The 26,545-nt window shown below is 35.2% G+C and overlaps 1 protein-coding gene across 1 annotated transcript; it reads right to left on the bottom strand.

Moving 5' to 3' along the window:
• Nucleotides 1-24,285: 24,285 nt before the first annotated feature.
• On the bottom strand, nucleotides 24,286-25,087 carry LOC111917224 (glutaredoxin-C6). Its single transcript, XM_023912894.3, has one exon. It carries the CDS (start codon nucleotides 24,962-24,964, stop codon nucleotides 24,545-24,547), a length of 420 nt encoding a protein of 139 aa, XP_023768662.1. The 5' UTR covers nucleotides 24,965-25,087; the 3' UTR covers nucleotides 24,286-24,544.
• Nucleotides 25,088-26,545: the final 1,458 nt, after the last annotated feature.

Below are 26,545 nucleotides of genomic sequence, written 5' to 3'. Positions count from 1 at the left end.
AGGATCGATTGCAAATGCTATAATAATTTACCATACTAAAATTTTTCAAATGTCTAGCGCATTAAGAGGGAAAAAGGACTAGAATGGATTTTGACTAAAATTATTAAACAACTATCAAAGGACGATCCAAAGTTCGCTGAGGATTGGTCGCTTGTGAGTAGTTGGAAGTATGGTATTGGATGGACCATATCGACATTATTATGAATAGATAAGATTCTATCAAGAATGAGTTGTCATATGGCAAATGTGGAAATGTTTCCATATTGGGAGTTGGATATTAAGAATCTATGTCTAGATTAGAAACTTTTATGCAAGAAGGATGTTCAAAGGAATGTACTTTGAATGTGAGACTTCACGTCTATGGAATTGTCTTGTAACAATTTCCGATAGAGTACCTTGTAATTTCATTAGCCAAGTCTTGGTGACTTTTGTGATGTGACTTTACGAAAGGATCGTTGCGTAAAATGTTAGAATCTAGCATATTCTAATAGTAGCAAAGAACCTTGTGTTCTTACACTAACCATGGGGATTGAGGAATTGTGAAATAAGAATCATTGGAAAAGTTTACAATTGTTCTATTTCACAAAGCATGGACCATAGGAAACAAAGTGTGCATGCTTAGAGCATGGGACAATTGTTGTTGTAATTCAAGTAATGAGTTGATTATCCGAAACATTAAATAATAAATAATGAGTAATCAATATGGTGGATAAATAGAAGTGTTTTATTTACTCTCACAAGTTTGGGGCCATATAGGATTAAGTTTTATTGTTATGTTTAAATTTGCATGTTTTAACTTCCAGAATAACTAGGTTATTCAAACATCCACAGTCGGTCATACGTTGGAAGTAAGTATGAAGAAAGACTGTCATGAATCTGTCTGTAGATTGTCTGAAGTGTTTAGACATAACACAAGTTTGCTGCAGAGTTCATGAGTGCTTTGATAAGATTAGAGTATTGGATTAAACCCACGCTCACTTGGATCACTTCATGGATTTATCAAGAGGATTAGTGAGACGATAATATTGTATATTCTTGAAACCGAGACATGTGAGTTGTTATTTGTTGGTCGGTTGCACATTGATAATAAGTAAACGCACCAGTAACTTGGTGTTATAAAACTTATTGTTGTGTGTGATTCGATCAGTAAATGCAAGCGAGCATATGAGTCGAAGTTTATCCATTCCTTTTACCCAAAGTAGGATAAAAGCGATATCATTGGGCCTCTCGATGATTTAGTGATGACACCTAAGCGCTTGGCCAAGCCGGGACTAAGTTGATGTGTTCAATTGTAGTCTGTTATCAGTCGTCATAAATCGGAAGTCAGGAAACAGTATAGAGAGAATGATTGAAATTCATGTCTTTTTTCTATACGATATCTTGAGAATGGAGGAATATATAATCCCTTATCTAGAGGACACGCTATCTGATAAGATCAGAGTTGACAGCGGCTTTTGAAAGCTACGATTGCTGATCAGGTTCTGAAGTCATACGGAAAATAGTTATTAGACTTATCCAAGTGGGAGACTGTTGGATTAGTGTCTAAGTCCATAACTATTTTGGTATGTACTTGACCCGATTATGAGCATGGTCCTTTTGGGTTGCCTTCACCATAGCAATATGTAGGATGATTTAAGGAGAGAAAGGTTTAAATATGATTTATTAATATATTATGAGAATAATATATTAAGGGAGAAATCATATTGTTTAATTAATATTAGTCAAGAATTAATTGTTAATTAATTTTGTGGCTAAAAGAGATTAATTAAACTTAAGGGACTGAAGTTGTAATTATAAGATAATTATAATTGGGCTATGGATCACCTAATAATATATAGGTTGGACGAATTCTATGGGAAGCCCATTAGAAATCGTCCAAGGGATATGTTTAAGGAGTCCATGGGCTGCTTAGGGCTTAAGCAGTCAAATTAGGGTTTCTTAGTTGTAAACCCTAATAGCCTACATGTATATAAAGGGCCCCTATGCCCCAAACACGGGGACAACACTTCCATTAGGGTTTCCAACCGTTTTTGGGCAGCCTCTCTTCTTCTCCTCTTCATCCAAGTTGTATATGGTGTTTGTGACTCCATTAGAGGTGCAACACTTGAGGCACTAAGCTTTTGAAGCCAATTCAAGCAAGGAATTGATTGTTATTACTATATAACAATCAAGGTAATTCTATAAACCCTAATTCAGTTTATAATATGTTAGATCTAAGTTTATTAGTCTTGGATTCAAAGCATGTACAATAGAGAAACCTAGATCCAAGCATTAGGGTTTGTATGAGCACATAGGATTGTTCTTATGCCTAAAACCCATCACCATGCTACCATCAAATCAAGTACATACCAATTATAGTTATGGGCTTAGACACCTAATCCAACAACAAATGATGTTGGATCTTCAGATGGAAGAAACAAGGCGTCTACTTCAATAAAATAAGGATGAATCTATTGTGTTTGTTGAATAGCCTGAACTGAATGAGGGTTAGTCAGAATAAGGAAACTATAATAGAACCGTTGGCCAAGCTAAACCGTTAGTGGTTAGAAGAAATAACCAAGACGAAGGGATTGAAACGAACAAATGCAAGTACAAAGACTTCACGACTTGAAAACCATCAACTTTTACTAGGAAAGAAGATCCAATCAGATTTATGGACTGGATCTTTGAAATGGAGCTAGCTTTCATAACGTGTGAATGCAAGGGAAAGTTACAAACCACTTATGCAGTCCATCGGTTTAGAGGTGGTACACTTTAAATGCAAGTTCTGCTTAGCCCAAAACCTGCTAGAACTGGAAAATGAGTTTCTGACATTGAAGAAGGGCAACATGTCCATTGACGAGTATACCAATGCCTTCATAGACAAGATGGGGTTTGCTTGGTGCATTATCCCTGACGAGCTAACAAAAATTGATAAGTATACAAAGGGATTACCATGGGAGTATGTTGTGCCAATTCGCTAGGCACCAACTCTTGAGGCGACCATCTGGGTTGCTAAGTCTGTTGAAGAGATGATCAAGAGTAGAGCTGCCAACAAGGTCGAAGTTGGCGAGAAAAGGGAGTTTGAAGGATCTTCAAGGTCCAACATGAAGAGCAAGTTCTCGAAGTTTGGTTCCAAGAAATTTGGAGGAGGTGGAGGTGAAGCAATATGGTGCGAGAAGTGCAAAAAGAAGCACGCTGGAAAATATGCTAGAGAGGTGACATGTTACGAGTGTGAAAAGACTGGGCATTACGCCAATGAGTGTACAACCAGTAAGAGGGTATGTTACAGATGCAATGAAGAAGGGAATATTGCTAAGGTTTTCCCGTAGAAGAAGGAGGCAACAAGGCATAACATTCCACCGAGGCCAAAGGCAAGAGCATTCCAGATGACCCTAGAAGCAGCAAGGGATGAAGCAGATGTCGCTTCAGGTACCTTTCTTGTAAATAGATTGCCTACTAATATATTGTTTGACTCTGTAGCAAATTACTCCTTTATATAACATAAATTTGGCGGAAGACTAGCATTGCCTGTAGATAAACTAGATAATGCTCTAGTTGTAGATGTTTCCAGTGGCAAATTCGTACCAGTTAGCAACTGCATTAAAAACATCGTCATCGACTGGAACGAGAATAAATTCCACGAGGAGCTGTTACCCATCAGGTTGAACGGTTTCGACATCGTACTAGGAATGGCTTGGCTTAGTGCAAATGATGTCGAGATACTATACAAGAAGATGATGAGAGTAAACCCACCTGCAATAGAGTCATTTATAGTGTACGGGGACAAATGTAAAGTGAATTCTGGAATCATTTCCCTGATGAAAGCTAGAAAATGTTTTCTAAAGGATGCACATCATACTTGGCATTTGTGATCAATGCAAATAAGGAGAAGAAATGTAGCACCCCGTTTTGAAAGTACTCGGTTGTGGTCCCGGAAGCCAAAGGGTAGGGGCGATTCGGTCTTTTATGGGTCTTAGGTTTTATCTAGAGGGTTTTAGTCTTGTGGGTGTAGCTTGGAGCATAGGGCTTCTCGCTAGCTTTTCATGGATATAAAGTTCTTCGGAAACGGACTTAGAGTGAAGGAGTTATGACACTTTGAAGTTATTCTCAATTGTAGCCCCTAATGGAGTTTTGTGACAAGGCAGCCCATGCATACAAGGAATGCATGCGTGTGTTTAGCTGGGTACGCCTAGCGTAAGCTGGGTTACGCCCAACATATCAGGTTATATGTTTTCGGGTGCAGAGAGGCGTACGCCCAGCATACGAGAAGTACGCCCAACGTACGCTCAGTGTTTCTAAAACCCTAATTTTAGGGTTGTGTCACTATAAAAAGAATAATGTGCCTCAGGGGTTAGCCTCCATCTCATCTTTAGACAACCACCACGAAACCCTAACCCTCCCTTGAGTGTTCTTGGATCTTTGGAGGCCATTAGAGAGCATTTTGGTGTTGTGAGGCCATTTTTCAAGCAAGTGAAGAGTATAACAAGGTGGTGGATCAAAGGGGAAGCAGTAGATCCAAGATTGTGGTTCCATTTCAGATCATTTTGAGGTATAAAGTCTGAAACATTCCTCAAGTATGCTTAGATGTATGTTAATGGAGTTTTTAGACCTTTTAGGTCCCAAGAATGGACCTTTATAACTCAACTCGTTTTCTAGGTCCAAGGTTACAACCCTCTATGTCATACGAGTCCCATATGTAGTAAAGTTTATATCTTTAGGTCTCATTTGTGACCATGCATGAGATCTAGCCCTTTTCATGGAAGTTTGTTGTCACATCTCAAGTTTGGGCTCATTTGGTGGGTTGCAAGCCACCAAGTAATCAACTTTATGGATCTATAATTGTAGCTTCTAGAATGGAGTATTAAGCACTTATTGGGAAAAGTAGCTTAACAGAGGAGTACACTGGGCGTACATGCAGGTATGCGCAACATACACTACCTTCAGCTAGTATGCTTAGCGTACAGAAGAGTACGCCCCACATACTCATCAATTATGGACTTGGTGTGTTTTGGGCCTCGGGTTGGGCCAAACAGTGGACTTTGGGTCTTTGGGCCTTAGTGTACCATCAGAAGTCAAATGTTTTGGGCCAAGAATATGTTTGGGCTTAGGGTAAGGCCTATTAGAAGAATTGGGCCCAATTTAGCAAATTGGGCCATTAGTGAGCCACTAGTGGCTTAGAAAGCCTACCTAGTGTTAGGCCTTTTTATATTATGGCTTTAGGCCTTAGATATGGACCAAGTTAGAATAGAGGTAAAATGGTCATTTTACCCTAAGGAGGATTATTGATTTGGGCTATTTGTCATTTTGGGTAATGGTAGCTCAGGGAGTCGAGAGACCAACAGTTCGGGGATCCGCCAGCTAGCAGCGAAGGGTTATTCGCAGGGTTCTACAGTTAGCTTGTGAGGTGAGTCTCCTCACTATTTGTATGGTTCTAAGGCACCAATGCTGACCCATTTAGTTTATGTATGATAGGAAGACTCGGGGTTTAGCCCTATGCTTTATGCATGAAAGACCAGGAGGCGGCTCCTGGCACATAGTATGTTTGTAACGCTCTGTTACGAATCGACTTCTAGTCTGAGGCTGTGGCTCGAAGGCCGATCATTATAAGGATTATGGCTTTTGGGAAGGTAAGACCTAGACCCATTTGGGTGCGGGTGATCTATTAGAAGTGATTCGGGAGTTCGTTTCGTGTTTTGGAGCCTAGGGGTATTTCGGTAAAGTGGTCGTTTGGGCTTTTGTGGAAAATTGATTTTTGTTCAGAAGGTCTTAAGAAAATTTTGAATTGTTAGAATTGTAGAGCTTCTCGTCAACTTTCCGTGGATATAAGGATCGTCAGAATTGGACTTATAACGAATAAGTTATGGCCTTCGAAATTTTCGTGGTTTTCAGGCTTAGTCGAGTACACGGGGCGTACTAGCAAAGAAGGTAGTACGCTGGGCGTACCCTGGAGTACGTTGGCGTACTGAATACGAGGATCACGAATGTTCCCCGGTGTAGGTTGGGCGTACCATATGTACGCTGGGCGTACTCCAGTCAGATCAGAACCCTATTTTAGGTTCTTGGACCCTATTTAAACTCCTTTTCTCATAACCTAAACCTAATATCTTCAGCCTCCACCCCTCTAAACCCTAGAAATCGTATTATACCATTCATGGTGGCATTTTTACCTTATGCAACCCATTTTTGGAGTGTTTGGCTCATTTTCAAGAAGGTAGAGTTAGCTGCACAGATGGAGATCAAGAAGAAGCTTATGGATCTGGCTTTTGTGACTCATTTTTAGCTTGATGAAGGTTAAAGCTTTGAACTTGACCATTGAATGCTTAGATCTATTATGTTGAGTTTTTGGATCTCTTGGTCCCAAGAATGGAGCTTTATGGTTCCCAATCCGTTTTTTAGGATTGGGGTTGCCACCGTTGATGCTATTTGAGACCCTAAGGCAGAAAGTTGCCATCTTGATGGTCTTAATGGGTTCATGCTTGAGTAAGGGTCACTTTTATGGAAGTAGAATGCCAATTTTGGAGTTTGGGTTTGTTTGGGACATGCAAAGTCATAAAGTTAGTGACTTTATGGGTTTAGACGTTAAGTATAGCCCGGATATGTGAGTTGGACTTGGTGGATCAAGTATTAAGCACTTAATAGATGTTGTGCATGATCTGTTTGTACACTGGGCGTACTATGTAGTACACTGAGTATAGTCTATTTGCTGAGTACGCTAAGCGTACAGAAGAGGTACGTTGGGCGTACGCTCTCAGGAGGACTTGGGGCTTTGTGGACTTCAGACCTTTAGGCCCTAATGGTTTTGGGCTTTGATTTGCTGATATTTGGGCCTGAATGCATCTTTGGGCCAATAATGGAATAGTCGGGCCTATTGGGCCTTGTGGCCCAATATAGAAATGAACTTCGCATTATGGGCCTCGATTTGGGCCAATTCTTGGACCAGGTTGTTGTGGGCCTTCATGGGCCAATTGGGTCAGGATTATTGACTAAGGAGAATATTGGGCTTTAGTATAAGGTCCATTAGAAAGGTCTGGGCCCAATTTGGAAAATTGGGCCATTGATGATTTTATGGACATTATAATGTTGGGCTTTTGTTTTGGGTTTGGGCCTTAGTTTTGGATCATATTGGGTCAGGGGTAAAATGGTCATTTTACCCCATGCATGGATTAAGGATTATGGTATGGGACCCAATTGCTAATTGGGTATATTGATTGGTAGTGGCAGATCGGGAAGCTGGCGGGGCAGCAACTAAGGATTTCTTCGGGAAGCTTCTGCATTCGAGGTGAGTCTTCTCACCATACCAATGGGTCTAAGGCACCAAGGCCGACCCATTTTATGTTATGTGGTATGATAGCTAACTTTACGTTAGGTGGTATGCTAGTAATTATATGATATGTGGTATGCTAGTTGTCTTCGTGATACTTGCATGGAAGACCATGTGGGGTAGCCCATGGCACAATGGTATAAGACCCTAGGGGGAGCCCCCGACATCCTTACAGGTTTATGTATGTGTTATGTGTAGATATTTCTGTGATGCATGATATGCTATTTGATTATATATGATATGGCAGGGAAGACCCTGAGGGGGGGGGGGGGAGCCCGTGGCATTGGATGTAAGACCATGTGGGGTAGCCCATGGCATTCCTAGGTAAAGACCATGTGGGGTAGCCCATGGCATTCTTACAGGTTTTATGTATAAATGGGTTATGTGATATGTGTGTAGCTTTAATAGCTAACATGATATATGATATATGGATTGTGTGTGTGTGTGTGTGGTATGCTCTGGGAAACTCACTAAGCTTCATGCTTACAAGTTTGTTTATGGTTTCAGGTATCATCGTTTTGGAAAGGAAGGGCTCGGATTGATCGCAGTGCACACACCTATGATTTCCGCAATGAATGATTTTGGGATAAAATCTGATAAACGATTTGCTTGACTACGATTTGAATGTTTGATTTAAATGGTATCAATGTTTTAGTTATATTAAAAATGAAATTTTTAACCTTGATTTTTGGGTCGTTACAATGTTATTATGTATGGTAGGAAGACCCGGAGGTTAGCCCTAGGCAATATGTATGAAAGACCAGGAGGTGGCTTCTGGCACACTGTATGCTATTATGCATGAGAGACCAGGATGTGGCTCCTGGCACACTGTATGCTGATTAGCTAAGTAGAGTAGTATGTTTTCTAGTTGTCTTTGTGATGCTTGCATGGAAGACCAAGAGGTGGTTCATGGCACTAGGCTTGGCAAGAAAGACCACGTGCGCCCCTTGGCATAATGGCAAGACTATGTTTGGCACATAACACCTTAATTGATTATGGATATGTTTGATATGTATGGCTCATAGTATGTATGGCATGTATGGACCAGTTGATATGTATGGTATGTCGTATTTGGGGAACTCGCTAAGCTTCGTGCTTACAGTTTACAGTTTTGGTTTCAGGTATCTTCAATTTTCAAGAAATAGGAGCTCGGGACGATTGCGGCGCATTCACCCATGTTGTTTCGCGTTATGTAATCTTTGGGATTAGACTATGATATTTGTTTTAATTGAAATGTTTTCAATGTCTGGAACAAAGATATTAAACGTTTTCTTATATTAAAAATGGAATTTTTGGCCTTAAATTTTGGGATGTTACAAGAAAGAGATACAAAGAATACAAGTGGTGTGTGACTATCCAGAAGTCTTTCCCGAAGATCTTCCTGCACTGTCCCCTGATAGACAAGTGCAATTTCAAATAAACTTGTTGCCAGGATCGACACCAATAGCAAAAGCACCATAATGGTTAGAAACGAAAAAGATGAAGGTGTTGGATTAGAATTCTAAGTCCATAACTATAATTGGTATGTACTTGAATTGATAGTAGCATGGTCCTTTTGGGTTGCCTTCACACTAACAACTTGACATGATGATTTATTGAGGAAGAGGAAGAATTTATTATTTGGAATAATAAATTGATATAAATGATTTATTAATATGTTATGGAAATAATATACTAATTATAAATCGTATTATTAATTAATATTTAATCAGAAATTAATTTGGAATTAATTTTGGGATTAAAGGAATCAATTAAAAATGCAGGGTGTAACAACCCGAAGTTGTTCATCGCCGAAAACCCGTTCTACCCGTAAAACTCGCCGAATATCAATTCGTTCCAATTTCGTTTTTGGGTTAAATTAATTAAACTTATATGTTTATTTGATGCTAATGAGTGTCCAAACCCCTTAGGAACTCATGAAATTAGCCCAAAATGTTTATTTCATAAATTTTAGAAATGTCCTCGCCGGGTTACAGAAACTTAACCGGGTGCGACCAAAAGCCCCGTTTAATGCCGGTATCGGGTAAAATTCCACCGTGTCCAAGATTTGAGACCTATATAAACGTGTTAGATCATTCATTTGAAGTTTTTTCTTCCTTTCTCTACTCTCTCTCTAACCTCTCTCCTAAATCCAAGTTTAAGGGTCCAAATCTCAAATCTAAGGCTTCTAATCACCAAGGTACCTTCCTTAACTCATTGTGTATCATATTTGACCTTCAAATTCGAGATTAAAGCATGAATTAGGGCCTTTTTTTATGAGTTTACGGCCATGGAAGGTGCTTAGGCCGTAAACACATATTTAGAGGGTTTTTAAGCCCTTAAACCCTTCCAAGACACCAACAAGACTTATATATGACTTCTAGAATATTGGTTTTGGCCTTAGAACATCCTAAACATAAATTTTGAGGAAAAAATGTGAGTTTACGGCCAAGGCATGTGCTTGGGCCGTAAACCCTTCAAACATGAGGAGTAAACTCCTCTAAAAGTGTTAATATGCCACTTTAACACACCTAAAGCCTTGGAATAAATTCTAAAAGTGTCTACAAACAAGTATTGGACCTTAAAACATATTATAACACCCTTCCAAGGAGTTCACGGACATGAGGGGGTTCATGGGCCGTAAACTCCTAAATCCATGTCCAAAGACCCCTAAAATTTCATACAAGGCTTGGAAAAATTGATTGGAATCACATGTGATTGATTAAGGACCAAAACATTAAGGATTTGGTATGAGGGGGGGAGTTTATGGCCGTAAACTCCATGTTTACTGCCGTAAACTCCAATAAATGGTCCATAATTATGTTTAATCCATTCCAAGGCCCTAGAATTGATCCTAGCAAATTTCCTCAAGTAGTATAAGACCATTTTACATCATAAAACACCCCACCATGAGTTTACGGCCGTAAACTCATGGGGAGGGGGTCATTAGGGCTGCAATCTCCTCTATGAGTTTACTCTTGAAGAGTAAACTCCATATCCAAGCCTTATGTGACTTCAAACGCCACCCGGGTCCCTCCAAACACTTGCAATGGGGTGTTTCCGCGACTAAAAGTGTTTGACCCTAACAATTAAATTATCTAAGTCCTAATTAGATACAAATGTGTATCTTTTCATTATACATAGGAACCTCGTGCGTTTGCAACCCCCGAACCAACGTTTAGCATCCGAAATCGTCATGTTTCTCGTCCGGTGAGTTCATACCCCTACCTTTTTTCAATGGTTTTTCAATGTTTTCAGGGGGGAATACAAGCAAACTACAACTGTTTTCAAAATATAACATTGATGTGTTTCAAATAATATCTGGCAAACTTATAAATATTATTACCCCTTATGTATTATGTTGAGCATAAGGGATGATTTATCAACTACAACTATATGAATTTCAGTTAAGGAAATAACCAAACTAATCAAATTATTATGGGAATAATTTGGGGTTATTTAGTTCTTGTTTAATCACGTACTGATATGTATATAAAATTATTAGATAAACTAAGTCTGATTGAGTTTATCTCCGTATCATTTGGATGTATTGCCAGATAGTTTCATTGTATGTATCTGTATTCACTGTATTATACTTCATAATCTTTTGTATGTTTGATATCGTATGAGAACCCTGTGAATAGTTTAGTACTAGCTTGTGATTTCGTCACTACCCTTTTTGGATGATTAGTAAATCCTCCCCGGAAGTGTAACCAGAGTCTCCTGGAGGGAGAGCGAGGAATTTGTGAATAGATCTATTCGGGACTGAAAATCCCACACCTTAACTGCTAGCTACAGTTAGACGGGCACGCCTGGGGTGACAAATTCTGGATATCGTCCGACGTCTGACAAACGTCAAGGAGGTCTCGTTGTCATATCAACATGGTTACCCGACTCACAATATGTATTAATATAAGTTTATTCACGGCTTTGGTTTTGGATTTGATTTTATATCAATCTTCTATCTTTATATCTTGTATCTAGTACGGGATGGTAATCCCATGGTTTTTAGTTTGTAGGTTTCATATCTATTGCAGGATGTTATTCCTATGGTTAGAATCTATATCTAGTTCGGGATAGTAATCCCATGGTTTTATCAAACTAACTTATATCTAGTTCGGGATAGTAATCCCATGGTTTTATCAAACTATCTTATATCTAGTTCAGGATAGTAATCCCATGGTTTTGAAACTATATCTTGTACAGGATAATAATCCCATGGTTTTAAATTTATGTCTAGTCCGGGATGGTAGTCCCATGGTATTCAATCTATATTTTCACGTATATCAAATTATCTTGTATCTAGTACGGGACGTTAGTCCCATGGTTTTCAAACTACTTTCCATCTACAGTTCACGTATATTAAAGTAATTTATATCTAATTCGGGATAGTAATCCCATGATTCTCAATATATAGTTTTGTGTATTAAACTATACTCTGTGATATTCAATCGGTCTTGCATTTCGGAAAATATGGGATTTTCCTGGGGTAACATATAACGCGTAATTGAACTGGTAATGAAAGATAACTAAACTGTTTTACATAAGAAAATATGAGATTTTCTTGGATAACAAACCTTTTCGGAAAACTAAAGGAATCTGGTACATTTTCAGAAAACAAACATCTTATGAACTCACCAGCTTTATGCTGATTTTCAAACCGCTTGTATTCTCAGGTCCACGTTAGACAGGTACCCGGTGATATCTTTTGGTGAAGACGGAGTGCGCAGAAGACTCGTCTCTACTTTTGTTCATATGATATATGTATAACACTTGTACAATTTACTTTTGAAACAAATTTAAACTTTCAAATATATGTAATGTAATGGTTGTTTACTTTGATTACTATGTGCATTGGATTTGATACTCAACGTGGAGTCAACCTCGGAAATGTTTCCGCCTTTGGTTTTCGGGGTGTGACACAGGGGTTGGTTTGTAATTAATTAATAGTTGTGGTTTGGGCTCTTATATCACACTAAGTGGGGTTGGCCGAAATTTCTAAGGAAGGCCCTTAGGATTTCGTCCAAGGCCTTAAGGTGGTGGATCCATAGGCTGCTTGGGGCCTAAGCTGGAGATTAGGGTCTCCATCTATAAACCCTAGCTTTGGGGCTAATCAATGTAACTATTTAAGGAACATCACCCTACATATTTCGGCCGCTACATTCTTAGAGAAGAAATCCGAAAATTTCTCCTATCTCATCCTCTCATAATCATTCTCTTGCTAAGTGTGGTTGTGAGCTATTAGAGGTGTGATGCTTGTGACACTAAGTTCTCAAAGTTCAAGAGCTACAAGGCTTTAGATTGTTATTACAATATAACAATCAAGGTGTGTATTTTGATCCCTATGATGTGACTTTCGATTTTAATACATAGATCCTAGGGTTTCTTCTTTGTGTTCATTGTTTGCATGTTCAATAGAGAAAAATTAGATCCAATCAATTTAGGGTTGTATGCACACATTTGAATGTATGTTTTGCTCAAAACCCATCAGAAGGAGCTTATAATGCAACTTCAGAAGTTGTTGGACAACAATTTCATTAGACCTAGTTCATCACCCTAGGGATCTCTGGTGTTATTCATAAAGAAGAAAGATGGAAGCATGAGGATGTGCATGGACTATATAGAGAGCTGAACAAGGCAACAGTGAAGAACAAGTATCCATTGCCAATGATTAATGACCTATTCGATCAGCTGCAAGGTTCAAGCTATTTCTCAAAGATCGATCTTATGTCAAGATATCATCAGCTGAAGATGACAGAGCAAGATGTTGAGAATACCACGTTCAGAACAAGATACGAGCACTATGAGTTCTTGTTATGTCATTCAGACTAACCAATGCCCCAACAACATTTTATGGATTTGATGACCATGATTTGTAAACCATTCCTGGATAAATCCATGATAGTGTTCATAGACGAGATTCTGATTTACTCACAGATCCAGTAGGAGCATGGCAAGCACTGAAGTTTTGAAGAAGGAGAAGTTGTACGCAAAGTTCTCCAAATGTGATTTTTGGATTCGAGAAATCCAATTCTTGGGTCATGTGGTTAACCTGGAAGGAATAATGGTTGATCCAGCAAAGATTGAAGATGTGATGAAATGGGAATGACCAAAAATTCCCACTCAGATTCGAATCTTTCTAGGATTAGCTAGATATTATCAAAGATTTATCCAAGGCTTTTCTTCGATAGCTTCTCCATTGACAGCTTTGACTCATAAAGGAGCTACATATACATGGAGTGAGAAACATGAAGAAGCATTCAAGAAATTAAAGAAGAAGTTGTGTGAAGCACCGATTCTTTCTTTACCTGACGGAGTTAAAGACTTCGTAGTTTATAGAGATGCATCTGAAGTTAGGCTGGGTTGTATTTTGACCTAGAGAGATAACGAGATAGCATATGCATCTCGACAATTGAGGGAACAGGAGAAGAACTACCCCACTCATGATTTGGATTTAGCGGCGGTAGTAATCGCATTATAGATATGGAGGCATTATCTTTACAGCACAAAGTGCAAACTCTTCACTGATCATAAAAGTCTCCAGTATCTCTTTGATCAAAAGGAATTGAATATGAGGCAACGACGTTGGCTAGAATTGCTCAAGGATTACGACTGTCATATACTTTACCACCCTGGTAAAGCAAATGTCATAGCTGATGCTCTAAGTCGAAAAGTAAACTTGGAAAGAAAAAGGCCAAGGGGGTTAAGAATAGAAGTTGTCTCAACAATTGTGGAAAGCATTAAGAAAGCACATGAAGAAGCTTTGAAGAAAAATGAACGAAAGGAATAACGTTTAGGCAAAACGTTGGAATTCGGTACAAACAATCAAGGATTGAAGGTATTCCAAGATAGAATTTGGGTACCTAATATAGGAGGAATGAGAAATCTTCTGATGGAAGAAGCTCACAAGGCCATGTACTTGATTAATCCCGGCAACGCTAAAATGTATAGGGATCTAAAACCTTATTACTGGTGGTCGAAGATGAAGCTCGATGTTGCAAAGTATGTGGCAGATTGTGTAACATGTGTGAGAGTTAAAGCACAACATCAGAAACCGTAGGGGATTTTAGAACCTTTACCTGTACCCATGGGTAAATGGGAAGACATCACCATGGATTTTGTGACTAAACTGCCCAGGACAAAGAACGGTCACGACATGATTTAGGTAGTCGTGGATCGTTTCACAAAAAGTGAACACTTCATAACATCCAATGAAAGATGATATATGGATAAGTTTGCAAATGCTTATGTGAAGGAGATAGTAAGACTTCACGGTGTTCCATTAACAATGTGTGTCAGATAGTGATAGTCATTTCACATCAAGGTTTTGGAAGAGTCTACAAGAGGAAATGGGTACGAAGTTGTGTTTAAGTACATCCTACCATCCGCAGACTGATGGTTAGAGCAAAAGAACAATTCAAACACTGGAAGGTATGTTAAGAGCATGTACCCTAGAATTCCAAGGTAATTGGGATGAGCATTTACCCCTGGTAGAGTTTTCCTACAACAATAGTTACAATTCGAGCATTAAGATGGCACCTTATCAAGCTTTGTACGGTCAGAGGTGTCGTATGCCATCGTGTTGGCTTGAGGTTGGAGAAAAGCATTTTATGGGTCCCAAAATAGTCCATCAGACTGCTGAAAAGTTAAAATTGATTAGAGAAGGGATGTTGGCAACTCAAGATCGCCAAAAGAGTTATGCCAACAAGAAGCGACGACCAATGACATTTGAAGTTGGAGATTTGGTATTGCTTAAAGTCTCACCATGGAAGGGACTTATAAGATTTGGAAAGAGAGGGAAGTTGAGTTTATGGTTTATTGGACCATTCAAGGTTCTTCAGAGGATTGAGAACCAAGCTTACAAGTTGGAATTACCAGAAGAACTAGATGGTATTCATAACGCTTTCCATGTGTGTTATTTGAGGAAGTTCATGGGAGAAGCTCCCGATATAATTCCACTTTCTGAGTTAAGGATGGATGAAAATAAGAGGTTAATTGAAGAGCCTGAGGCAATTGTTGACCGTAAGACAAAGAAGTTGCGACGTAAGATGGTCAAATTAGTGATTGTGCAACGGAAACATTCGAATGAGCCGAACCTCACTTGAGAAACAGAGTGACATGATGAGTCACTATCCACATTTGTTTGTTGATGCATGATTCCGGGACGGAATCATCCTAAGGGGGAGAGAATTGTAATGCCCGCGTTTCTAGACTAAACATTAATATTATGACGTAATAGTTAGGGTCGACAATTGTAACATTTTTTGAAGTAACGAAGAAGAATTATTTGAGTATTATGTGATTTATCTGCAATATACGTGCTTATAACAATATAATAAAATAATAATAAAAATATGAATAAAAAATAGAAAGAAGATTTGACCCAATATATTTAAAGAAAGTTGAAGTAGTCGTAACAAGGATTTCGGGGATATAAGGAACGCTGAAATCCGACTTATAACGAAAAAGTTATGACCCCTCGAGGTTTTACGACTAAACCGGTAGGACGTTGTGTATTGTAAAAAGTGAAACTTTGATAAAATACTTTTTAACCTTAGTGACCTAAACGAAAGTTGTAATATACGTTAAACTGAGAACGTACATAAAAAGAACATCCAAATCTGATTTTATATGAGGAAGTTATGATTTTTCTAAGATTTAACATAGCAATACACAACCCGAAAACTGAATTTTAGATGGATCGTTTTTTAGCCGACACAATATAAATAAGAATTGAGGTCTCGTTAATAAGAACTCAACAATATAAAGACAGACGAAAACGGACGTCGGATGACAAAGTTATGAGTTTTTAACGGACTTTATCTGTCTAAGCTTGTTAAAATATAACTTTAAAAATAAAGTCAAAATTAGCCGACGGAGTCTAAACAAAAGTTTTAGATCACGTCGCCACCTATGCGTGGATATAAAGAAAGTAAAAACGGAGCTCGTATGCGAAAGTTATGAAATTTATAAGTTCATTAAATTATGGAAGAATGCGAGGGTTACACATGGCCGAATCTTGACCTTCTGTTCCTCTCCACAGCTTCGCTTTGGATGGTGACACCTGGCCCTCGTATGCATAGAGTAAGGCCTCGTACACACAACATACTGAGTACGCCCAACGTACACCGAAGTTACGCCCTACACACTCGCATTCCTCAACCTATAAATAGATGCGAAGTTCTTCCACTTTTCTCACACCTTTCCCATTCTTTCTCTCTCAATTACTTCTCTTAGCTCCTCCCATTACCTAGTACTTCCGAAGTGCTAGAGGTGAGTCTTGGAGCGCCATAAGGCTCCGAGAAGAAGTTCTTTCGGCTCAGAAGTTCTGCTAGAGCCCGACTCCTAGCTAAACTCCATTGTAAGTGAGTTATGCTTGCCCAACTTTAAGTATAGCCTATGTTTAAGTTCATTATCGTTATTATGAACCTATAAACAATATATGTGCTAAGTATTATAAATACAAAGTGTTATTATAATACCTTTTAACTGCTCGCGGTACGAGGAATCTGGTTTGAAGGGTCGCATAGGGTTGTTGGATTTCAGAATAGCTTTAATGCCAAAATGGTCCTGACCTCTGGTGTTTCATGTCTGGCCCCTATCTGTACATAGTAGTTGAAAAGTATTGTTTAACACTTATATAATACAAGAAAAACAATATTGCTTGTGGCCCTTGAGTTAATAATAAATCTAGTCGCAATAAATATTAGACTAAAATCTAGTGATACTGATACTAGGTTTTGTCGAAGGAAAATAAATTGTTAGAAGTAAAGCGCATACTGAGTCTAGTGTCATCACTTTAACAAGTGAGTGCATAGTCACTTTAATCTTACACATAAATATGAAGTATTTAATATAAATTACGTGCTATGTGTGCATATTATCTGCGTTCTTGATATCTATGATGGATGAACAAAATATACATGTTTTATTCAATTTAAACTGTATATGTATTTTATATACCTATAATTATGACGGGTAAAGATGGATAGATGATGAAATAAATGATGAGATGCCTCGATGTTTAAGCTGATTTAGTCATCTAGCGGAGTACAGATGACGACCACAAACTATTCTAGACAGTCCAGTGGAACGCTGACAAGCTCGCAACCTGTAGGTGTTTTTGAACTAAGTGTTCACCACGTGTACTCCATCCCCCTCATGGTTGTCTTTTTGACATATATTGCTAAGCATTGTTGTCCATCCTGGTGATAATCCTTAGGCTAGGTCCCTTGAATTAGATGCTTTAGGGACATAAAGTGAGGATGACGGGAACGGGTAATCGGGTTGAATGATTTGATGAAATTAATGAATTTAATTATTGTGGGTTGAAAAACCTATGTGCTCACCAAGCTCCCAAGCCTGACCCACTCAGTTTCTTGTATTACAGGTAGTGGCCATAGAACACAGGAGTGATGATCTGATGAGAGATCAATGGATTATAGGCCATTAGAATAATAGATGCTGTAAGGCTTGTACTATTTCTTTTTATGCTTATGTACTGTATTGACAATGACATCCTAATGTTTTTAATATAATGAAAACCCATTCCCCCAGGAATGCTTTGATAATTTACTTATCATATTTTTGGGAACAAATTCCGCAACATATTTCTTCAAAAGTATACTCTGATTTTCAAATAAAGCATAAACAAATCGGTCTTTTATGACCGTGAAATTGGGGATGTCACACTATATAATGATAGTATAGATTCCTTAATAATCTTAATGTACATCAAGATCTATCAAGTAAGGAATACCCTAGTAGGATCATATCGTAAGTAGATCCGTTTGGTATACATAGTATATTTATTGGAAATCCCACTTTAAACACCTCACTAAATCCAACGTAGACATCACTCATGTAAGCCGATAAATCAGTATAATGAATTTGGAATCACTGATAAATCTTAATTATAGTCTCACAATAATGACTACGACTATAAATGTAAGTTACACTTAAATTAGAGTAAGAGTATCTCAACTTACAGAGTATTTTAATGAAAATCGGCAATTATGCGGTAAGAACTTTGACCCGAGAGGTTTTGATCGTCAAACGCCTGACACCGCAGGGCCTTGCTAAAGTAATCGGGAACTAGGGAGTAAAAGACTAGATACACGAGAGAAATTTCAGAGAGGATCTAAAGGAATTGGGTAAGAAATGATGTTGGAAACTGGAGATTATATAGGTCCAAAAAGTGAAAGTGCACTGCACAAGTGGTCGGAAGGGTGCCGTGGCTCTTTTGAGTGGTGACATGTGTCACGTTCTTGTGGTGGGTCAAAAAAGTGTCGTGCACCTTGTTGGTGCGCACACCTGCGCTCGAAATTTTTATAAATCTTAAAAAATTTGTATTTTCTTCATACGTGCTCTATTATTTTTAATGCTCTTTATATCCATGTGTAGCTATCAACGAGATCTACAACTTTCATTTAGACTCGTCGGCTAATTCTCACTTTATTTTAAAAGCTAAATCTTTGACACGCTTAGACTGACAAAGTTCGTAAAAAAATCATAATTTTCTTATACGATATCCATTATCGAATGTCTTTATATTGACAAATAGGTATCGACGAGATCTTCAATTCTCATGTAGATTGCTTTTCCTAACAATCGATCGATTTCATTTTCGGTTTTTTGAGTCGTATAGTGTTGTGTTGAAACTTCGAAAAACCATAAATTCTTTCTACCAAGTCAAATTTGGGTGTTCCATATATGTACGATTTCACTTTTTTTGATTACTATGACTTTTATTTAGGTTATTTATTTAAAATAATCTTTAATTTTTAATTTATATTTAGGTTATTTATTTAAAATAATATTTAATATTTAATTTATAATTTAATCATATTTATTATGTTTTGACGTAAGATCAGAGGCATAGCCAATATAGGGCAAGAGTGGACCTTGGCCGACCCACAAAAAATTAAGGTTATATATATATATATATATATATATATATATATATATATATATATATATATATATATATATATACCTTATATATTTTTGTTAAATAAAAGGAATTACGGTTGAAGAATTTTGTCACTCGTTCATATTTTGTATATTATTTGACATATCTTAAAACAAAATCCTGACAATGCCACTGCCAGGGAGGTAGCCAATATAGGGCAAGAGTGAGCCTTGGCCCACCTACAAAAAATTAAGGTTATATATATATATATATATATATATATATATATATATATATATATATATATATATATATATATATATATATATATACCATATATATATTTTTGTTAAATAAAAGGAATTAGGGTTGAAAAATTTTGTCACTCGTTACCTACCCTAAAACAAAATCCTAACAACGCTACTGCATAAGATTGTACATATATATATATATATATATATATATATATATATATATATATATATATATATATATATATATAGAGAGAGAGAGAGAGAGAGAGAAAAAAAAAATTTACTTTTATTTTCTAAAAAATTTACAATAGTTAATCGATATGGTTATAGAATCATACATACTTATAAAGTTAGCATTTTCTCTTAAATCACATGTATTTGAAACCCCTCATTTTTTAACTTCCTCAAACCACATTCATTTGAAACACCATTTTTTTAACTAATGCAACTCAAAAGTTTTCTTAATTATGATTTAACACTCAAAAGTTTTATAACCTATATTATGTTTAATTAGCATTTAGTGAAAAGTTTACTATAAAAGGTCAATCTTTTGGGAAGACATGTACACAAATCATATACAAATTTCAGAAAGAAAACAAACTTAAAGGTTTTTGTGTTGGGTTGAGGTCTTATGACCACTTTTGGAGATATGCTATTATATTAGAGCTTTTAATTTGTAAGTTTGTTATACTAATTCGTTTTTATATTTTCTTTATTTTTGGATTATTGTAATACAGTCGTTGTATATTGTGGTTTAATCGTTAATATATTGATCATATGTTATATAGGTTGATGTCGAAAATATTTAATTAAATATTTTAAATATATTTTTTTTGTTTTGTAATTATACCGTTTCAAAAAGATAATTAATTAAAACGCATACATATGTTATACTTTCCATCTCTCTCTCTCTCTCTCTCTCTATATATATATATATATATATATATATATATATATATATATATATATATATATATATATATATATATATATATTACAATAGAGGTCAAAACACTTCAACCAAAGTTCATTTAAAATTTAATATTTCAAATGCTTTTTAATAATGATTGTAAAAATTTCAACATGTATTACTTACTTACTTTATTGATTAATAAAAATTTTAATGTTTTGGAACTCCTAACTCTTAAACTTATATTATTTGATTTGTTAGTTAACTAAAATATTTTTCCTATATAAAGATAAGATTTTTATGTTTGGTTACTTATATTTGTTTATGTAATTAGAAAACAAAGTGCACATAGAATGACTATTTCAATTTCATATAGGAATCGATACCACTAGAGGGGTATGTTGTATTTAACCGGTGGTAGAAGATTCACATACCCTTTTTAATTATTTATATTAATGCTTAGTAATATCTATTTTATATTTCTATTCATCTTAATTTTTTAGGTACAAATTAAGTAAGAGGATTCTCGGCGCACCAACATAAAGTCAAACGTACGCTTTGCAAAATATGTAATTAAAATTAAATATCATATTTACTAATCAACTTATTTTAAAACTCTTGATGACATTTATGTATAATGATATATTTTGTATGACTTCATTCTTAATTTCAATGTTTAATATTTGAAAGTTTATATATGAAAACTTGGATGTTTTGGTGTAATATAAATAGTGTAATACAAAGTTTGTTAGTTCAATATTGTTTATTAATAGCTCATTCAAAACAACTTATTTCATATTTTATCCAAAAAATATTATCGGACATAAGAAAAGTAGATTATATTAATGTTATTCAAAAACTTATAATATATATCGGATATTATAAAAGTAAAAGTAAAGTTTATAAGGTATGAACTATATTAGATTGTATCAAAATATAAGTTGATGTATTTTTATGTTATTTGATAATTCGGTTAATTCCCAAAACATGACTAAAACGTAAATTTCAACATATTTCTATTTTTCCCATAATTATTTTAACCACTTAAATGCATTCTTGCGCAACGCGCGAGGTTACGCCTAGTTAATAATTAAGTTTAACAGGAAATCAGACGTTATAATGTATATAATAATAAGATTAATTAGAAAACATCATTTCCTTCTATTTGTACTTATTTATGGATTTTAATGTATAAAATATGGACATGGATATATCGTTTTCATTATATGCAACCTTTAAATGGAGTTTAATTGTGCACCTGTCTCCTGCCGACGGACGAAAGCTCAAGGGGCCTTGTCGAATATAATTGAGGCTCATTATTAATAGTAGTGATAAATTACTTGTAAAAAGTACAAATTTTATCAATTGTTTATTCAATAAAATAAAAAAATTAAATCACACATTTAAAATATTATATAATCGAATCTACAACCATGCTATTTGAAACCTCTTCTATTTCATTTAATTATGTTTGAAATGTTATTATTAACTTATTTTATAACTGAAGTCGTAGAAAACATAGTTTTGAAACATACGTAGAATCAAAATAGGACCATTATATATATATATATATATATATATATATATATATATATATATATATATATATATATATATATATATATATATATATATATATATATATATATATTTCAAATATGTAGTTTTTATAAATTTATACTTACGTCTTTAATCATAGTCACAAGTCACAACCACATAAAAGAGATTGTTAGGACCTCCTAATGACTTGTGTCCTAGGAGCAGCCTCCTATGATCAAGCTAAATCGATAATGATATGAGATAGTTATTTCGTGTCGGTGTGAACAATTTTGGTGTAAAGAGATGCGAATGTGTGAGAGGGAGACAAATGAGACAACGTGTTTTATATTCATCTTTTGGGATGAGGACAAAAGAGGTAGCCACCACGTTGGCCAACTTTCTCTAGCTTGGCCACTGTTCAATTAGTCTTGTCCGTTCTTGGTCAATGTTAGTGTTGTCCTGCTTGGTGCATTTCGACCATGTATGTTTTTAACGACATGATTTTGTTAACAAGGCTAGCTAAAAAATAGAGATTAAGGTGCCAACGGAATTTTCAGCCAAAGGCCATGCATGTTTTGCTTGGACATGATTGACACTGGGGTCATTTCGGTTATCTCGATTAGGTATTGCTAATGGACCGAACACCATCAAGTTCTTCTAATATGATGTGGTTTGATTCGGCCAAATACACTTTACTGGATATTGTCGTATGAAACATACATCATCAAGTCGAGGCCTGATAAAGTGGATTGGATATTGTTGTATGGTATATAAACCACCAAGTCCCCTAACCCGATATGGTTGGCTTTCGGTCATGCAAAGTGTAATGGATCTTGTTGTATGGGACATAGATCATCAATTACTAAAAATACAATCACTCAGATATTCAACTGCATTTCAATTTTTCAACTAAATTATAGTATAATAAAACAACAATTTTTTTAGAAAATACTAGCACTTTTAGTTTGAGTCATTTAGAGATTTTCTTATGGTTTAAGTCCCCTATAAAACATATGTATTTAGAAGTAATTTATAAGTTGATTATATTTTACTAAATACACAATCATCGACTCTTTCAAATTTTCAACTAAATTATAATATAATAAAACAAATATATATAATTTTTTGAGAAAATACTAGGCACTTTTAGTTTGAGTAATTTAGAGATTTTTTTATGGTTTAAGTCCGGTGTAAAAGATGTGTATTTAGAAGTAATTTATAAGTAGATTATATTTTATTAAAAACACAATCACTCGGATATTCAACTGCGTTTCAGATTTTCAACTAAATTATAATATAATAAAACAACATTTTTTTTAGAAAATACTATCACTTTTAGTTTGAGTCATTTAGAGATTTTTTATGGTTTAAATCCCGTATAAAACATGTGTATTTAGAAGTAAATTTATAAGTAGATTCTATGTAACTATATGTAGGTCATCAATCAAATAAAAATAACGATGTTACTTTTTATTTACTAAAAAAGTGTATAATAGATATACTGACTTTGCAAGTTCTGTGAATTCTTAAAAGTCATCTTAAGTGTTAAAATATATTCTTTAAAATAATTTCCAAAATGTATGAATATTATTAGTGTATATACCCACGGCCCTGTTTTTTTGTCCATTATTTTTATTTGAAGAAAATGTGTTTGAAAAAATAATGTCTACACGAGTACATTTTTTTTAATAGATAGATGTTTCTTTAATTGCGAAAAATCCGAACAATATTAGATGATATTTTACCATTAAGTTTGGAACAATAGCTAAATAAAAGTCAATATTAGCATGAGAAAATAAATTCCAAATGACAAACAATATAAGTTTATTGAAATATTTGATACAATTAGTGGAGATATTTCAAAATGATTAGTCAAATAAAAATATTTCATACTATTTACCAACACATTAATTCATGTTATTTAATAAAATCACTGATTTTGTTACATACCTTAAGAGTTAAGACAACTATGACGATTCTGCAAATCGGAAAGTTAGCACTTGATTACAAATTCGCATATACTTTTTTGAATCAAGCGTATTTCCCCCTTAATTACATTAGATTTAAAAGAAACAGCACATTAATCCAATAATTAATACTATTATACTAATAATCTCGATCTGATACAAAATATAATATATTTTTGCTGCCTTATTCTAACTATTAAAAATGCATGTAAAGACAAAAAATAGAAGGAAATTTTTACAGATTAAAATAAAAGTTACCGTATTTAAGAAAATAGTATGATTATAACTACAAAATAAAATTATATTTTTTATACGTACATTAAAATGAGTAAAACAAGAGTAATAAAAATATAAAATACAATGAAGATGAAGGAACCAATATGCATAACATGCAAAGTGTACGGTTGGGATTTAGTCGCTGCTTGAAGACAAAAAGAAGAACCAACGGTTCAAAACAAGTAAGGTTTCAAACTTGTACTTTCTGCTTACATAATTGTGCCATTGATAATCCAACTTAATCTTACATTTTTACAATTAGGAAATAAATATGGTGCATGTAGCTAGCATGTCCATAAAAATTAAAAATAAAAAAGAATTGCATAGAAATTAAAACAACACAAAATATATTTATAAAATTACCATAATACCCCCTTTTGTTTTGTTTGGGGTTGCTACGCCTAGCTACAACGCCAGAGCACCAACTTCTTCGAGCTTCGGAACAAGATGACCGCTCAAGTGGAGTCCGACAAGACTTTCTAATCCTCCAACACGCGTCCCACCGATGAACACCGCCGGAGCTACGGTCTCACCACCACCTCCGCCATCCTGCTGTGAAGCGGAGAGTGCGTCGATCTCATCCTCCTCCAATTCGATGACTGTAGGGTATACACCGAGAGAAGAGAAGAGGCGTTTCATGACGTGGCACATGCAGCAGGCTGAGCGGCTGAATATGATGACTGGATTCTCTGTTATGAGGCGTTGGATCCTCATTTCGGTGGATTCGGATATATCGATCGCGAGAGGAGAAGAGGTGGTGGGGGTCAATTCGAGGCGGACTCCACCGTCGGATCGGCCGAGACGGTAGCCGTGGACGCCTTGCATCTCTCCGGGTAAGTTTGATAGGGAGAGAAAGAGGAAGGGCGGTGGTGCGTCAACGGGAGCAGCAAGTGGGTAGGTTGGCTTGGTGTGTGGTTGTGGTGAAGGAAAGGATTTATAAATGGAGGATTGTGGGGATGGGGGTGGTGAATTGATGAATGGTGATTCATTACATCATAAAAGTAAACGTATTACGTATACTCTACGCTTTTCATACTTTGATCCGGGGTCGTGTGAAATCCACGCACTTACCACATTCCTTCTCGAAATATTTACTTAAATATAAAATTCTTTTTAATTTATATATTTTCTAGTTTCTTTTCCGTATTATTTAATCTATTTTATGATAATAAGATGTGAAGATTTACCAAATACTTAAATTTCAAAGGCTCCTTAACTCTAAATTTGTGAAATCTAATTACTTTTTTTACGTTATATTAATTGTAAGACCTATATATTATATGTATTAATTAAAAAATCCTTCTTAACTCTAAATTTGTGAAATCTAATTACTTTTTTACTTTATATTAGTTGTAAGACCTATGTATTATATGTGTTAATTAAAAAATATAAAGGTCTAAATATTTAAAAACATTGAATTTATAAGAAAATATGAAAAATAATGAATTATTATTATGAAAATATTTTTTATCTTTTAAATTTAAATAAATAAACAAAAAAAACTAATAAGCTTTAATTTGAAAATTTTAAAATTAAAAGATAGTAATTAATGAAATTAATATTTATTTATTACTATATTTATTGCAATTATTACATTAAAATATTATGTATAATTTAATAAAATAAAAAAACTAATAAAATAATATGTGAAATTATTTCAAAATAACCACAAAATGACATTTGACAAATTAAATAAAATTATGATAAATGACAAAAAAAAACCTTTATTTATTAGAGTAGAAGATGCTATATAATCTATTTACAATTGGATAAATATATTTTATTTTTATTAAAATTTTAAATAGTTTAAAATAATATATAAAATTGGTTAAAAATAAAATATTTTTATAGATGTTTATTTTTAGTTCGACTAAAAAAGAATAAGATATGTTAAATGAGATATTTTCAAAAAACTTGTTGATTATTTAGAAAAGGCATATGCGGTGGGATGATGTCATTGAGTAGGAGAACATAATTTGATAGTGAGTACAAAAGAGCGTGGAAAGCACATGAATGCAGGGCGCGTGGGGACCGTTAATGGTAAGGAGGTAGGGTCAGAAATAGCGGAGTTTTGCCGGGTAAAAATTTGACGTTAAAACCGATCACATGGTAATGGTGGGCCCATCAGTAATGGTGTATGACGTCATCTTGACTTCTAACGTGGAAACGCCAGCAAAAGTAATCCCATCGCTTACGTCACGCCCACAGCTGAAAGCGAAACCAACAGCACTCTCTCTCACTCTCTCTCTAGCTGACGTGTTCACAAGTATCCCTGATTCGTTCCCTTTATTTTAATTTCTTTAGAAATTGATTTATTTATTTTTATGTCGATAGTAATATTTTTTTTACTTGCAATAATATTCTAGTTTAAAGAGGTTTATTAAAGAGATATTTTTGATAAATATA

This window comes from Lactuca sativa, chromosome 3, assembly GCF_002870075.4.
Source record: "Lactuca sativa cultivar Salinas chromosome 3, Lsat_Salinas_v11, whole genome shotgun sequence".
Taxonomy (NCBI): Eukaryota; Viridiplantae; Streptophyta; class Magnoliopsida; order Asterales; family Asteraceae; genus Lactuca; species Lactuca sativa.
The sequence above is the reverse complement of the archived record's forward strand: the minus strand, read 5'-3'. Positions and strand labels throughout refer to the sequence as shown.

Bases quoted from the DNA above. Each gene is read 5' to 3' on its own strand.
- LOC111917224 (XM_023912894.3), bottom strand. From the start codon at position 24,964: ATGCAAGGCGTCCACGGCTACCGTCTCGGCCGATCCGACGGTGGAGTC.